Source organism: Ischnura elegans, chromosome 5 (genome assembly GCF_921293095.1).
Source record: "Ischnura elegans chromosome 5, ioIscEleg1.1, whole genome shotgun sequence".
NCBI lineage: Eukaryota > Metazoa > Arthropoda > Insecta > Odonata > Coenagrionidae > Ischnura > Ischnura elegans.
Genome location: NC_060250.1, coordinates 87,553,913 through 87,572,281, shown reverse-complemented (window position 1 = coordinate 87,572,281; position 18,369 = coordinate 87,553,913). Strand labels below are relative to the sequence as shown.

The 18,369-nt window shown below is 35.4% G+C and overlaps 1 protein-coding gene across 1 annotated transcript in view; it reads right to left on the bottom strand.

Moving 5' to 3' along the window:
* The window catches only part of LOC124159210 (FGGY carbohydrate kinase domain-containing protein), a 37,784-nt gene that overhangs the window by 16,910 nt on the left and 2,505 nt on the right, over positions 1 to 18,369 (bottom strand). The window contains exons 3-8 of the mRNA XM_046534860.1: positions 14,369 to 14,609; positions 10,272 to 10,399; positions 5,892 to 6,080; positions 2,977 to 3,187; positions 1,894 to 2,044; positions 1,731 to 1,805 (exon numbers count right to left, since the gene is read on the bottom strand). Of these exons, the coding sequence (XP_046390816.1) occupies positions 1,731 to 1,805; positions 1,894 to 2,044; positions 2,977 to 3,187; positions 5,892 to 6,080; positions 10,272 to 10,399; positions 14,369 to 14,609 (995 nt within the window). The remainder of the gene's footprint in view (positions 1 to 1,730; positions 1,806 to 1,893; positions 2,045 to 2,976; positions 3,188 to 5,891; positions 6,081 to 10,271; positions 10,400 to 14,368; positions 14,610 to 18,369) is intronic.

The window sequence follows — 18,369 nt, the reverse complement described above, 5'->3', positions numbered from 1 at the left end:
TGACAAGAAATTAGTCGTAAAATACCCTAGCTAAGACATAAGAAATTAATTGATACACTCATTGATTCAATTTTTAAATTTCATTTTCAAGGGCATCTGCATAACTTAGGATAAATAACATGCAGATACTTTATGTAGAGTGTATTTTCATATAGTATTTCATAACTACGTGCATATCTAGATGGTTGCAAATTCATAAATTGGCAGGTAAAATGAAACCCTCCAGAAAGTTAGCCTTGAACCCAAAATTCAAGAAGTAGGAGACGAGGACCTCATTACCCTTTACCACTAGATATAATGGTACCTTTTGAAATAAATATATATAAATGTCAGTTTAAAAAAAATGATTTCTGAACAATGCCTTAAAAATTTACTTCCCAAGTTTCTGAGAGGTGAAGAAATATGTATATTAATTACATAGTTAACCATTGTATCTTTATCCAAAATGACACATCATGGGAAAGTATTCATTATATTGTGACATACCGACCATATTTCCGGTATTTCTTTTGCTGAGCAATAACCCGAGCAGGGGATGATCGCATATGTGTGGGTGAGCGTGCTTATGACTGTGTGTGTGTGGATAGATTGTCATGCCCCGGGCATGAGGTATATGTGATTCATGAGTGTTTTGTGTTGGTCAGCACGGACCGATGGTTGCCCCACTCGACGGAGAGGCACAAGTGAAACCCCTCTTACCTCAAAAAACCCCATCCCTTGTGCATCATTCCCCTCCAGATGAGTATAAATCTGCGGAGAGAGAGAGCCTAAAGGCGAGATATCCTAGCCCGGTCGACGAGGAGAGAACGATAGTGGTGACATGCCTGATGGTCGTCATTCTGGGGGTGACCAGAGAGTGCTGTTGGAGGACGAGATTGTTCTACGGAGATAGCCAGAAGCGGAGCGAGATTGCAGACGACCAACAGACGGGACCAACACCCAGAGGTCGGGAGGAAGACAGCCCTCGATCCCGCGGACACTTGGGTCCAACTCGTCGCATCATTGACGGCTCCTACTGCTCAGGCTCCGACGAAACCGTAAGAACGTCGCAGTTAGCGACCCGTCCTCCTGCTTGTTCGCCCAGACCCAAATTACTTCCCAAATTGTGTAGCCAGAATATTGGTTCTCTCTCTCTGTCCCGGTGCGCCGTATCTATCAACAAACTGTTGACTCATTGTCAGAAATCTGATTCAGTGCGATCACGAAAGCAGCCTAAAGACTTGATTTGGGCATATTGTAAACTCAGCCCACATATTCTATAAATCACGAATTGTTCTTTTTGTTTTTGGAGGGGGGTAATTGAATCATATCATATTGTGCATTTTTCGTTCACCTCATCTTCATCAGGGTAATTAATTTCGATAAATGTGTGTGTATGTTATGCAAGTGGAAAATATATTTTTTTTGTGTCTCAAAGTAATCAACAATGGTTTGATCATTCCGTACTCGGGACTATTGATGCCCTCACCACCCTATAAAATATGTGGCGTTTCATGTTCCGTCACAATATGTATATCTAAATTCAAACACTTTGTACGATCTAGATGATTTAACTGTGTACTAGTTTAACTAAATATTAATTACCCAATTTAATAATATTATCAATAAAGTAGAAAAATACATTAATAAGTGAAAACCCCACTGATTGCATTCTTATATCACACTTAAAATTCATGATGAGTAAATTGTTCCTTATTTCTAAAAATGCAGTATAAATCACAAGTACTCACCACCAGAGCTTGAACAGTTGCCAAATACAATAAAGCCAAACTCTCTTCATTACTGGACAACCCCAAGCCTGATATCTAAAAATGACAAAAGGTAAATAAATGCCTCTGGTATGAAAGAAAATGAGGCAATAAGAAATTTCATTTAAGTCCTGAAGAAGCTTACCATTCCCAGCAGTGATGGGTCAGCTAATGGTGAACGATTTCCGTGAAAGTCAGGCCAAACATGAAAATCATTAGTCAACTCAGCTTCACTGGGAAGTCCTTTATCAGCAGCCATTCTGGCTAAAAGTTCATTTAAATACCCTTGAATATGCCTGGGAAAAGAAATGTTAATTTAAGTCAGATAAAGGCTTCCAGGGTTTGCCAGCTGGGACATATTATCTAGTTTCTAAAAGTTAAGAGTATTGAAATAGTTCTCATCTTTGGGAAATACGATTGCAATACCAATTGATGTCTGTGTTATATAGAAGGAGTTATTACTCTGGTATCTCTTTATTACTTATGCTTACACAAATCCTTCCTCCGACAGAAATTCTAAGTTATCTTGCTATTAACTTCCTTTTAGGATAGATGACTTTCATGAAAAGAGAATTTATTTATTTGGAGTGCAACAATGCTTAAAAACAAATCTTGTCATCAGGACCACTCTCTAACATCCTCACTAAGCCTGACTTCAAAATGACACTCAGTTGAACAGTTGAGACCACTAAATTTCTAATTTGTATGAAGATATCACATCTGATGTCAATTTATAGAGCAGGGGTTAAATGCAATGTAATTTATTCAAGAATGCAAAATATGTAGTGGTCAGAATAGCTGTATGGATATCAACATCCTATCATTGTATGAATCATATCACAAACAAAATCTAAGGTTGTAAATGACGATATGTGGAATCACTTAACAGATTTCATTTCACACTGTGATACATATAATTTTTCAGAACTGCCAAGCAAAATAATTACTTCACATCATAGTATTACTTTCTAAATAAAGTCTAAGACACTACTCGTTGCACTACACATTATAAGAGACAAAATTCAGTTTACATTTATCATGTCTATGTAAGATGAAAAATCAAAACTTGTAGTATTCGCCTCTCAGGACTTCAATCAAACCTTAAAGTTAAGACATTCCAAAAATAATGATGAAATTGATTTTTTTAAATTACACCAAATCTTGAATTTTATTCCACACAGGTAACATTTTATAAAACATTCAAATCGTAAGAAAGATATGGACACACTTGTTAGGAGGTAATTTGGCCATTATAGAGCTGCTGGCAGGATGCGATGACACCAAATGATCGATCAACTTCCCTGTAGCACTTTGGCCCCCTTCATTCAGCCAAACACCTGGTAACAAGGCACTCCAGTATGGTCCCCAAACACCATCCACAAACAATGGATCCCCATAACTTAGAGCCATATGACACGTTGATGTCCCACATATTAGTCCTGAAAGGAATGAAAATAAAGAATAAGATTTTCTAGGAAACAAAATTAGGATAAAAATAATAAAATTCATTTAATTATTCAGAATTCAACTCCCAATTATTCGGGCTTACGATGGGGAGAGGCGGCAAAAATAATCCGAAAACACGAATAATCCTAACTTTCACTTTAATATCTTTAAATATTCATAGTTCACATAAATCTAACAATCTGTTTTTATTTAAACTAGAGATGGGTCGAATAGCAGATTTCGCGAATTCGAATATTGAAATTGAATAGTAAATCATAGCTCAAATACTCGAATATCTCAATTTTCAAATACCTTGAAAAATAGAATTGCGCAAAGCATATTAAATGCAATTCATCTATTTCACTCGATGAATACATAAATAAATAGGTATATACAAAATACATTTTTGAATCAACTTTTTATTTCAATTTTAATGAAATCATTTGCATCAATAACATTGTTAAAACTGTAATTAAAAATAACATCATTAAAACGAAGAATCATTAAAAAGTAGAGATGGGTCAAATAGCAGATTTCTCGAATTGGAATAGTAAATCATAGCTCGAATATCAGTGTTGAATAATAGCGGTCCCGACATATGATTTTCCTGCATCCATCGTTTGACGAAAATGAGACGAAATATATACAATGTGTCATTTATGGCTAATAATGACAGTCACATAGTTTGGATCTTCCCCACAAGATGAAACTACCATAGGGAGAAGCTCAATGCCGTAGCATAGTAACATGAGCACATTTCCCAAGAACCGCTATTCCCCTCCATCCAGCACTCGCCTCCCCCCTCTAAGCTTTCCTTTTCTCCAAAATTAAACAAAAGATTCCAGCTTGCACATGGATCATATTACGAAGACCTTAATTTCGAAAGAAAATATCAAGTTACACGAGAACAAAAGAAACCTTTTTTCATGCTTCCCCCTTTCTCACCCGCTGACCTATTTCAACTTACCTGCTTCAAAGTTCCCTGTTTCTAGAGGTCAACTGCTGCATGAGTCACCTATTAGTAAAGGTCTGTGAAAGTTATTTTATTTTCCGCTAAAATTCGTTTTAAAACCATGTCATTTCGGAGTTATAGAAAATCTTGGCGGTGTTATTATAATGCTACAATTTTTCCATGTTTATAGGCATTTACTTTATGGTACACATGTCATGAATACTTACACTTTTATTAAGAATTTTACATAACATTTAACACAATTTCAATTGTACAAATTTTCTGATAAAACTAAATGAAGGAAATGGTTCAAGTTATATTGGTTCAAGGTACATGAATGGTTCAAGTATGTAGTCTTGGTGAATACGATCGGCAAACGGCAAATTTTCTACCCTTTGCCTTCTACCTGCATTTAGATGCTTCTGAAATGATTAACTAAAAAGTAAATACATGATTAGTTAAATTAAGTTAAACTTGAGGAATCAACCCTAAAACACCATATGGTGTCCTCGACTCCATATAGTACATACAGATGAGTGAAATTGCATTTACAGCCATTTGGCATCGTAATGTGCTGGCATTTATATTTTACCTCTGTTCACTTTCATGAGCAAAATAATATTTGAAGCAAAATTACAATATAATGAAGCAAGGTAAGCAAGCAAGAGTGAAAAGGAAGACACCCAATATCCCATACTGAGGTGGCCCACGCCAAGATGGCATTGTGCCAAGATGGCTGCGCCAAAATGGCCATGCCAAGATCCCGTTCCATGGAGAAGAGCAAACAGCAGCCCTGAGAGACATACTACCAAAGTGTAAATTCCGTATAGCTAATATTCTTTGAAGTGATTGTTGCCTGAGAAACTTGGTAGATTCCAACAAAATGCACCATTCTATTGAGTGGCCAAGAGATCCAATGACATACCCAGATAGGTTCTCACATTTATCAAGGTGCTCTTACAGCAACTGAGCAAAGAAGTTCATGGCTTGGAGTTTTAGTTTAAGTTATCTTGAAAATTTCATTTTTGCACTTCGGCCTTATGGTTTCTGGGGTTCAGATCAGTGTTATCATGGTTCCAGAACGCTGTTCCGGCACTAATTAGCTAAAGTCATTATTGTCAAATAACTCTTTTTATCAATTTTGTTGCCTCAAAATTTCTAATATGTACATATGTTGCCAAAACAAAAAAATGTTATAAAACATAAATAATAACTTATAGTAAAAAAAACACAGTGATATTTCACTTCTAAATATAGTTAAGGTAAGTGCGTTCTGGCACTGCTATACATCACTGCCATAACGTCACTGGTTCAGATATTCTTTATTAGGGTTGGGCAGCTCACACAACTTTTTTTGGTGTGCAGTGGCCTTTATGAAGTGCTTAAGAAGGAAGTAAGAGGAAAGCAGGACATTAATAGTCCTCAACATGGTAGATGAGAGAGAACATTGTTCAATAACGAAAACTAGGAGCAACTTAATAGAATGAGCCATTATTGTATTATATAATTTATGACCTTATCATAATTATTAATATTTGGACCAAAAATTCATATGAAAAATTATTTACTCAATGCAAACAGAATTAGACACCAAGAACTTAAATTTTAAGAGTATCACAAAATTTCTGGATTCACTGCATATATTGCAGGAAGAAATGCATTCCAGGGGTTAAATTGAGTTAAACTTGAGGAATAAAAAACTACTTAACTACTAATTTTTGAGAATAAAGGTAACTTATAACCACCTAGGCGATCCTCCATTTTAACATATGGAATGGAAGGAGGAGGCGAGCAGGCCATCGTTGCAAGAGCACCAGCATGAGCATCTATCATGGAAGAGCCAACAGCAGTTCCTGGCATGAGATTCAACAATTTTGCAACATCTTGGGAAAGACCTGATCCAACTGGTGTGCCTGGTGGGACTACTATTGATCCTGGAAGAAAGATTATGTGTTAACATTAAAAAATGACTGCAAAAATTGCTAATAATTTTCCAACAATTTGCAAGTATACAAGAATGTACTTCATAGAGAGATATCACAAAAATAATATCCTAAGACAATTCTCAATGCCATATATTATGGATGCTGGGGAACACAATTATGTTCACACATCATTACTCATAGAAAGTGCAGGGCTATAAAAGGAGAAATGATCCAAAGTTTTTTAGAACTACATACATGCTAAATAGAATTACAATTTGTTCACAAATTTTGGTCACATGGGAAATTTTATTTTATCTAGGAGTCGACATCCTCTTTCAGGCTCTGTCATTCCATTATAATGTCTCCAGGAGTTGCAGCAAACCTCTCAGAATGTTTGGTTTTATTTCTCAACATAGTTCAAAGCTAAATACCCCTTTTCTCGCAAATTATTAAATGGGGCTTCGTAAATATAAAATAGTAATTTTTTGACTTATATTGATAGGTAAGTTAACTTTATTAAGGTTTGCAAAATATGACTTTATAATTCTCAATATTCTTGTTGGTACAGAGCTTCAAAGTTCACGAAAATGACAAAATTCTTTCACACCGCAAAAACGACGCGTGGTGTCAGAATGCAAGTAAGCAGATTTGCTCCATGGCAATAACAAACAATAACAGTGATACAGACTCAGAACTTGAAGGGTGTGTCAAATACAGTTGTAAATAATTTTAAATATTTTATGGTGTTCACACTGCACAATGGCTGACTGTGACTTCGTAAAGGCTAGTAATCTAGAGATTGGTTTGTATCTCATTTAAGTTCTGTCGTTTACTCATTGCTTTTAATATTACTGGGTAAAACATTGGTATATGTGAAATTAATGCTTTGGAGAAATACAATGGAACATATTTGACACTGATTTACTAAGCATTACTTAGGTCTGGAAGAGAAGCATATGCTGATTCAGCAGTTGGATATGTTCAAATGAAAAGAAATTTGAGCATTTGCACTGTTAGGGCTAAGGTCACACTAGAGCATGAAGTGAGAACAAACTCTTATAGAGTAGAAATCATCATAGATGAGGAGGATGAAAAAGTTACAAGTGCTATTTTTTCACACTGTGCTGAATCTTCCCGTTTTCTCTTAAACATTCTTGAACCCTGCCCATTATTCAATATAAATCTGTCACATGACTGATGATGAAATTTACATGTATTGCTCTGAAAAGAAGTAAACTATACTAACAAGGGGGGGCCACATACCTTGCTCCACCTTTTTCAATGCCGTATTGTTTATGGCATTCGGAATGGTGAACACATCTATGAACTGATAGAGGTTCCATTGAATGGGCCTTAGTTTGGCTGTAATTACTTAATTTTCGAGCGGTATTTTTAACAAGCTCTATATAATTCCAGAATAACACCGCTTTCTACAGATAGGACGGTTGGTCTAGTGGTCAGCATCTCCAGCTCTCATCCAGGGGGCCAGAGTTTGAGGCTTCGTCATGGTAGTATATTTCTTCATTTTGATCATTTGGCGACAAATATTTGACTTATTTTAATTGCAGCAAATATAGGCGTGACAAAATTTTTTTATCATCAGAACGGCGATTAGGTATTTAAGCAGTGTCATTACAGACACTGAGATATGAAGATTACTCTTGCTACCATCCTCAAAAACATGCAGAAATATATATATAATATTCTACTATTAGATTGGCTGGAACCGCCTAAATAAATTGTTTACTGGACTCTGATGTCATATTCAGCAAACATGGTGATGGGTCTTTTGGAGCGCAAGATTATTATGCAATTTTCTAAGTGGAATTTTACGAATAATATGCAGGTAAAAAAAGAACTGCTTTTATTGCAATTTTCTTTATGAAGAATACTTTTTTATCTTGTAATCATCCATTTTCAGTGGAATTCCCCATTTGCACTTGTGAGACCTCTCCTGGAGCACTGTTCATCCATTTGATCTCCTCATCTTAACTCTTTAATTGAAAAAATCCATCACAGTGTCCTCAGACTTTATTCATCCCACAGGGGAATACCCATCTCATCCACTTACTACCTTGAAATCCTTTTATCTGCTGGCCCTAATTCACTGTCATTTAGGTGAAAATGCTTTGACATGATCTTCATTTATAAATTAACGAATAACCTAATTGACGGTCCATCCTTGCCGGAGCAGATTTCTTTTTTTGTGCCCCCTAGAAACCTAAGATCTACTGAAAATTTCCAGAGCAAATTGCACAGAACAAGTTACAGAAAGAATATGGATATGGCTATGAATCCAAGCAACATTTGTATTGTTGACGTTCATACTTCCTTATACAAATTTAAAATATCTGTGAATCAGTGCCTATGCTACGTAGAAATAACTTATTATGGTAATGAAAAATCCAAATTTGATATAAGTATACAGCAGACTCCCAATTATCTAGCTGCGGTTTATCCGTGCACAAGTTCACATTTGTTGTTTTCCGCTATCTTCATATAAAAAATAAAATTGGATGCAAAAGCACCAAGATATTTGCATTTTAATGTAAGGCGACACCGGGTTATTATTTCTATTAGAATCCCCATCTTAAAATGGAATTATTTTACTTACTTGATAACAAGGAACTACTCTAGCATTGCCGATGGCAATCAGCCGTGGGAAAAAACTCTTATTTATTTTTTAAAGATTCTTCAATGTTTAACCAATCGTAAATTAGGAAAAATGTTATTAACTATCTTCAATTGCATATTTCATTCTGCCAATTCGCAATTATTGCCATGGCCTCGCATGCGGTTGACTACGGCCCAAGGGAACCGGAGATTTTGTTGCACTCGGGCATGTTTACGCCGCTATGAGTCAAGGTCAAACTGTAAAGAAAGGGAATAGTAGTATTGAAGGCAGCGAGGGAAGTGGAATTAGAGATATCATGAGTCATAGCCAGGCACTCACCAGCGTAGACAATTTGTCATAAGTCCTGGTTTCCTATAATTGCTGCTGTGCGATGGCATGACCGCGTGCCCATTACCTTCACGGGAGTTACGTGCTCCTTTTTTTCAACGATTGTCGTGCGCGATTACCTCAGTGATCACATATCAGCAGTTGCATCACGGGCAACTTGTGCTAGATGCGACTATGTGGCGTGGTGCCTGACGTCTAGTTTCCAATGTCGCGGAGTGGTTTCGAAGCATTCATACAAACCACTTTTCTAAATTCGTGATCTCGCAGCCACGGATGCATGGTCTTTCGAAACTAGGTATAACATGGAGCAGTAGAAGTACAGGTACAATCGCATTATCGCCGCTGAAAAGGTTACGATCGGGAAAATAAAGCTCGTTATGATTCCGGAAAGCAATCTAAAATAACAGACAATGAACGTAAATAATAATAATAGATTGTTTGATTTGGGTAAATTTAAAAAATTACAAGAAATTAAAGTATTTAAAAGTTTTGATTGTTTGTCTTTTCTGATTATTCGAGCTACCTTTCCCCATCATTAGCCCGGATAATACGGAGTATGCTGTACTACCTAATGGAAAATTATGACTATGTTTGTAAATTTAGAAACAATTACTTTATCATTCATTATAAATCATACGAAAATTATGCAAACTTAATTTCAATTTCATCTCATTTTGGTACAACATATCAAATTCCCAATTTAAAAAACATTGCAGATTTCCAAATTACATTGGTTAACACAACAGCACCTGAAATTTGGAAAATACCAAAATTGGCATTGCCCAAGTCCCTATGGTGCGTAGCCAATGGCAGCAGAGAGGAGATCAAATCAATTTAAGTTGAAACATCATTGCTGAGGTGAACTTCAATCTGCATAAAAATTTAATGGGGTGTCTGAAAATCATATTATGACAACTACACAAAAAAAAACCTTTCTCTGCTCAAGAAACAGATTAAAGAAAACATAACTGAAATTCTCAAAGATGCTTCCCTCTACACTATGTCAATTGGTCAATAGAAATTTTTGAGAGAATTGACAGAATTTGACTAGTAAATCAATAAAAAAAAAGTTAACTTTTCAACCTTGAAGATCTAATTTCAAGAATTAAAAATTATGAAAGTTTTCCAAACATTATTTGGTCTACTTTTAATTTCCATATTTCTTTGAGTCACCACAAACCACTAGAAATGAAGAAATCAGATTACGTAAAACTACATATTTCAAATAGGATTCTTACCAATTTTTTCAAAATTGCTGGTCACTAAATCTTCTAAACCAATTTTCTGAAAGTAATCTACGCTCCATCCTTCATTTCCATCAGGGCCAGCCTGATACGTCCATTTGCACACAACAGAACATAGGGACCTGAGATAGAATAACATTGCTGAAATCAGGCCTTTTTCATCTGCTACTAAATAACTTTACATACAAAATTTTCATCATCAATATCAATTGAAACAAAAAATTACACAACTAATTTGCATGTTAAGAATGAATGGAAACTTATGCAATATATGTACATGCACAAAAAATCAACTCCTACACAACAAATGTGATTTTGTGAACATCACTATTGCGTTTTGATTAAATGAGACAGTACACAATTATGTACTTTACTTATTGGTACACGACATGTTTCATTGTATACCATAACATTATGAAGAGCATAAAGTTTCACCAAGTTCATCCAGAATTTACTGCTTTTACCAATTGTGAGTCAGTGGCGTAGCCAGGGGGAGAGTTCGGGAGGTCCAGACACCCCCCCAAAATATAAAAACACAATTATTTTTCTTCGAAAAGAAAACAAAATATTGAAATATCAAGAATTTTCAAAATATTTCTTGAACAAATGAAGTTTTTTCGATTATGAAAAGTGCTAAAATTAGTTTAAAACCCTCAGTACCCTGTTTTTCAAAAAATTTTCCCCCTGGTTTTGGACCCCCACCACCCTGAACAAAATTCCTGGCTACACCACTGCTGAGAGTGTAAGGGGAAGGAAGTTGAGTGTCCTATTATATCAATATTAAGAAATGCCACCATTTCATGCCTAAACCACATGTATATGATATAAGATTGATATTAAAATCCTTGTAGCACAGAGAAAGGAACTATTACCAAATGATATCACTGAAAACTATAACTGGCAAACTCATATGCTAGGTCATTTGAAATGTGCAACAAAAGTTCATTTAACCTGGATCCGCCCAATGTAACATAAATGTCACACCCTGTATCGCTCCACTGTAATGGCTCTTGCATCGTTCGGGCACGGTATATATTTGTGTTTTATACCTTATAAGAAAGAAGAAGCTAAGTGCTTTAATTCAAGGTAAGAATTGTCAAGTGAGAGTGAAGACCTATCCTTTGAGTACCCTGGTACTTATGCGCCTTCCCTAGACACTAAAAATGGACGTTCGCTTTGTGTAAATATTTAATTTTTTCATTAACTATATGCGCTACAGCGACAATTTTTGGTATGTATCAACATAATGATACAAAATTATTAATAATACATTAATATTTTTGGTATTGCTTTCCATTTCTGTAATATACTCTGATAAATGTTACTGTGACATAAATGTCACATTGGGCGGATCCCTATGCAAATTTTCAAAGTTTCGAATTTTATGCTCTAGTTAGAATTTATTCCATTTTCAACGTTTTATCCTTCGTATTCCCGCCAAAAGACTTATTTATCAATTAGTCGATAAATTTGCATTTATTAACTTTTATTCCGGTAATTACTTTTGAATTAAATTTTTTAATAATAGGGATATCGATAGCTCAGAGATATTACACTGTGTGAAGCCAAATAGCTTCCGGAAAACGAAGACTTTGACGAAGTACAATATACCTTGAGCTACTAGAAGCAGCAATTGTCACTGATGAGGATATTGCAGATGACCAGGCTGGTGGACTTGTGGAAAATTTAACGGGAAGACAACTTCGGGCAAGAGTGGAGCTTGTTTTGCAGCTTGATAATGATAATACTAATGAATTTCAAGAGAAGTCCTGAAGTATTTCGGTACCAGTTAGATGTAAGGAAAAGGATTCGAAGTCAATGAAGCTTACATCACTTCTCCAATAGAAAAAAGTAAAAAGAGAATCTGCCAATTTGCGACAAGAAGGTCATTTTGTAAGAAATAGGTTATTCCCCGAAACAGATCTTCCTGAATAGAGGGAAAAATTAGGTGTAGAAATTTTTTAAATAGTTTTTTCGGATGACATTCTTTTTTCTCATGGCAGAATTAGATAAATATGCTACTTCTATTGTTTTTTCATCTTCTAGCATCATTAAAGAGGAGATGAAAATTTTCATTGGGATTTTACTGTTATGAGGTTGTAACTGGTTTCCATCCAAGCGATGCTCCTGGGAAGATTCTGGGGGTGCTCACAACTCAATGGTTACCGTAGCCTAGCGAAGGAATAGGTTCTTTGTGATGAGTAGATGCCTTCACTGTGCAGGCAATACGATGCCCGACATAATAGACAAATTGTGGTAGCTTCGCCGTAGATCACTAAATTGAAAGAACGTTTCAGAGGGATTTTTCCCACTGAAAAAACTCTTTTGGCAGCAGTATGATTGTGGAGTATTTTGGTATCCATCCTTGCATGTAATTCATTCGGCGGAGGACAATCAGTTTTGGTGGTAATGGTGGAATATTTTCCTTGACTTTTGGATGTAGCTGTTCACAATCTGTTCACGAGCGAAATCTGGTCATTGCATGTCACAATTAGAGATCAGGCGTGTAATAATGCAAACATTACTGACCATACATCGATGCAAAGGCAAGTATAGCCGCCTTACTACTTCATTTTCAACAGAGGCAGACAGTGAAATATGTTACGATGCTAATGATCAATTAGTCTCAAAAGATTGCGTCGCCGTGCTGGAGAACATTGCACTTCCGTCAAATGCACTGCATGCGATGCATGAAATATGGACAAATATTGCTTTACTACTTACCACTCAAAATGGTACGTATACACCGGCATTGAACTCTAAAGCAATCTTTAGTTTATATGAAACAAATTGATTCAAATTTAATTCAATTTTATAAGGTATTACGCCCTTATATGTTGTGAGAATATTTTTCAAACATGTATATTTATTCTATGTACATATTTTCCAAAATTGGGAAATGCATTTTCAACTATTTTACTTATTAGACATGTAAAAATATTATTTAAATGTACCTTCAACAAATCCATTGATTGTGTCAATTCAAGGTTCTGTAATTTCATAACACTACTGCCGAAAACTTAAATTTATACATAAATTTAAAATAATTTTTCTTGATGTGTATTTGACAAGTTTATAATATAAACATTATAAATTTAAATATACCCCAAACTTGTGAAATAGCATTGAAAAAATCCAAAACACTTCTACATCTTAAAAAATCACAATTTACATCGAAAAATTTATGAATCGCGGGCAATGGAACTCTGAAAATTATTGCTAAATTTTTAAACAATTTACTTTAAATTTAAACAAAAGCTTGAAAATAGTGTACGTAATTAATAATATGTTTTTCTAGTGTTTTTTATCATTTAAATGAACAGTGCAGCTCAAATGCGAAAAATATTTGCTTTTTCTGGGGAAATATTACCTTGCACCAAAAGACAACAGATCCGCCCAATGTGACATTTATGTCACAGCCTGTATCTCGGAAACTACACAACCGATCAACGAAATATTTTCAGAATGTAGTAAAAATGAGACCCTTACCATTCCCCTAGAATATGAATTATTAATCTCAAAAAAAATATTTTGGGCGGATCCAGGTTAAGCAAGATGTAATTATATACAGAGAATGGGCTGTGCGGTATTGCAAGTCACACTAGTTTGGTACTCACCTAGCTGACTATGACTTAACATTGATTAATTGACAGCAGAGCACGGAAAATTTCTTTTAAATTTAGTGGTAGTTTTGAGCATGTGTTGAAAAAATATTACACAACAAAAAGTCATGTTAATAGTTATAATATTCTGCAAGACATAAAATTGAAGCAAGTGAGACAGTGGAAGTTTAATGGTCAGAACAAATTAATGGAATGAATTGCAAGTAATTATGTATTTACCTACATCAAAGAGGTATTTGAAAAATAGTTATGATTCAACATAATTAAATGCCCATTTTAACATTGCCATTGATAGTAATTGATATTAAGACTAATTAATTATTTTAATAATCAATAAAATTTTCCTGAGTATCATTCTGGAAAAAAAATGGACAAATAATTGATAACAATTTTCATCTTCCCAATCTGAGAAGAATTCCAGCTATGTTGCCAAGAAAACACATATGCTTAACCCTAAAAAAACATCACCTGATAGGCACACCAGTAGCTTTCCAAGTCAAGAAATCTGGAAGGTCAAAAAAATACTGAGCTTGATTCCAGCATGACTCTCTAGCATTCTTTTTCAGCCACAGCAACTTTGGAGTTTCCATTTCCGGAGAAATAGTACCACCAACATAATGAAGAACAGGATGCTTCAGACTATTAATGAACTTTGCTTCTAATTCAGCACGGTGGTCCAGCCATAAAATCACATTGTGCTCTTTATTACCTAAGAAAGAAAAAGTAATGAATAATAGGATTAAAAAACAGAATACTTACATTCATAGACCCATTGAAAATGAACTGTAAACAGATAAATTGAGGCATAGATATACATATCTCTTGCTTAAAATTGTATGCTATGGATTGGAAAAAATCCATTTTTTTCAAGGAACCTACCTCATGCAAAAAAAGTTGCAGAAATGACTCTCCTAGACCTCTAGGACAATCCTAGTTACTAGCACCATCACATTTTAAGGAGCTGGGGCTTGAAAATCTACAAACGCATAATTTAATATTCATTTCCAAAAATTTTGCTGACAATAAGTTACAATCCTTTTACACAAGCATTTTGTCCAATTTATCGTATCTTTTTCAGCTATAAATTGATATAGAGCATGGGTGGGGGTGATGGGCAGTGCAGCATCACGGTGTGGGGGATGGGCATTAGGCCACTCGTCCCTCTTGCCCACTCACCTTGGATAGGGCATACAATTGAGAGAATACAAGAATGCTACTTCAGTAAGGGACTTCATTTACTTGCAATATCAGTCACCTCCACCATAAGGTTGCCTCATGACATAGTATTTGAGCCAGTCAAACATTAAGAGATCCATGTAGTAGACTTGAATTTGCTGGAATCTAATCATTAGTATCCCATGAAATTAATTTTGGCACATCTGAAAGTTATGACTGGAAATTTAAGGTCAAGAACTACAAAGGTGATTCATTCTCGATTGCACACTAGCGGTAACTGAATTCTAAGGCCATTTACATCTGCAGGAAAGTCCAGTGTGTATCTACATCAAATAATTGGCTTTGTTCTGACTCAGTCCCGTCTATCTGATTTTCTGTGAAAAAAAGTCATTTACAACACATAGGATTTATAAATGAATGATAACTTGTGAAATGTCTCACAAAAGATGTTGAAAATGTTCTTGAGCCCCAAATGTGGAGAATCAGCTTTTTAGGTCAAGCAAAATGAGATCGCTTCAAACCTCCGGTAGGCTTGAGGACTTGACTAGACAGTGGAAATGAGAGAATGAACCTTGATGTATTAGGAAACAGTGAAATAAAGTGGCCTGAAGATGGAGACTTTTGAAGTGGAAACAATAGAATGATAAACATAAGATCGATAAATGGCAATGCTGGGGTAGGGGATAATGGTTAAAAGGAATGCTGGAATGTGGGTAAATAGCTGTCTGCAGTATAATGGAAGACTAGCCATGGTTTAGATCGAGACCAAAATGGTAGATACTGCAGTGGAACAGGTGTACATGCCAATTACAGACTATGAAGATGATGAGATAGAAGACATATATGAGGATATTGCAAACATAATCAAACAGCTAAGAGGAGAATAGATCCTTATTATTCCAGGTGATCAACATGCCATGGTCAGAGAAGGCCAGGAAAGAAGAATACCTAACTGGGGAATATAGATTACATAAATGAAATGAATGAGGAGAAAGATTACTGCAATTCTGCAAAAAAAATAAATCTTGTGTTTACCAACTATTTATTTCAACATCATTACACGTTTACAAGGAATATGGGCAAGGAACATTCCAGATACACAAAGAAAATTCAAGGAGTCATGAGAAGATTTCAAATATAATATATCTTGGTGAAGCAGAGATTTAGAAACCAGTTGGAAAATTGTCAAATCTACCCAGCCTGGCAGAAATTGAGAGTGGCCATCATTTAGTGATGATGAAATCACACAAAAAAATTAACTTAAGGAACTGTGAAGAACATATGGCAGGAAGAAAAAGCTGAAGGAGGCTCAACATCAGTTAGCATTTCAATAAGCAGTGGATAGTAAAATAAAAGAGGATTTTACTCAGAAATATTTGGAGATAGCTGGAAAAACATTTAAAGAGGACTAAAACAGGAGAATATAAAAGAAGTTCTTGGGAGAAGAAAAGCTGCCAAGAAAAATTCATGGATCATGGATAAAGTCTTAGAGCTCAATAAAGAAAGATTACACACAAAAAATAACTTAGAAAATAAGTCGAAATGCAAGAAAAGCTACAGAAATGCAGATGAATACAGCATCCGCAATTGATGATATCCCTGCTGTGCTAATTAAAAATGCTGGAGAAAACACATTGACTCAGTTCTACAAAACCATCTGCAACAAATACAAAACAGAAAGCATCCCAAAGGACTTGAGAGGTACATTATCATTCCTATTCCCAAAAAGAAGAGAGCGGAGAAATGTGAAGACTAGGACTATCAGCCTAATGACTCATTTTTACAAATATATTAACAAGAATAATTGACAGAAGAATAGAATGGAATTCAGATGAGTTACTGGATGAAGAATAATTTGGATTTAGGAAAATCAAGGATAAAAGGATGCCATATAGGCTCTTCGGCTGTTCATAGAGAATATGATGGGGAAGAACAAACCTTCATTCATTGCACTTGTGGACTTAGAAAAGGCTTTTGATAACGCGGATTGGAATGCAATGCTCGCAATCCTTGAAGATATCGGGGTGTTTTATAATGACCAGAGAATTATCCACAATTTATACAAGAACCAAGTAGCTGCGATTAAATCTGGATCCACCTGTGAAGTAAGATTAAGGTGAGGAGTAAGACAAGGGTGTGCTCTATCCCCTGTACTTTTCAATGAGCTCATACAGAAAACTATCAACTAAGTAAAAGAGAAAGGTCTGGGTAAGAGTGAAAATCCACAGTGAAAAAATTACCATGTTGTGATTTGCCGATGACATAGCAGAGACACAGAGTGATCCGAAAAATATTCTATCAACTATGGAAAACATAATGTCTAGATACAAGCTGAAAATCAGCACAAAGAAAAATTAAGTTTTGGAGTGTAATAGACGAACAGAGGCAAAGACCAACTGAAACTAGGAAACAACAAACTTGAGGAGGTAGCTCTGCTACTTGAGCTGCAGAGTGACCAAGGACTGATGATGGAAGAAATAAAAAGTCAGTAGAATAGTCCAATATAAAGGACATTTCACAAAAAAGAAGTTTTCTTACAGCTGAAAGTATAAGCATTGAAGTTAAGAAGAAATTCATTAAGATTTACAATTGGAGTATTTTCTTTCGAGAGAGTGAGGCATGGATGAAGAGAGCAGCGGAGAAATCAAGGTGCAAGCTTTAAAAATGCGACGTTATAGAAGAATGATGGAGATGGATAGATTGTGTGAGAAGTGGGAGTAAAAGAGAAGGGTAAAAGAGAAGTCTTTTGAAAACCATAGGAAGAAGAAGAGATAATTAAATGGCTGGATCAATGGCTGGAATAATGAAAATTATTGTTGAAGGACAGGTGTAAGGAAAGAAGGGCAGAGGTAGGGCAAAAATGAGATACACAAAGCAAGTGATTAAGGATGTAAAGAACATGAATTATGTAAATATAAAAAGATAAGCTGAAAGAATAATTTAGTATTTTTAAAATTTTAGATACAGAATGTGATATATCAAAAACATTGTAAGAATAAATGGTTTATGGATGTAAACACACACAAATTTGTGATAAAAGAACCGAAGTAGATGGATTAAGCAAAATATACTATACATGATTGAATTATTCAAAATTAATATAAATAAAAATATAGTATAGTAATTACAGTTATAGTCACAATACTATAACAGTCTGTGGCGGCCGCACCTCCTGCCTCGCCGCCACACCGCTTGCCCGGAGGCAACATAAAGCGTGCTCTCTCATCACTTCCCCTCAACAGGCCGGCTAGCCCAGCGGTAGCGAGGTCGCCTCCCAAGTGGGCGGCCCGGGT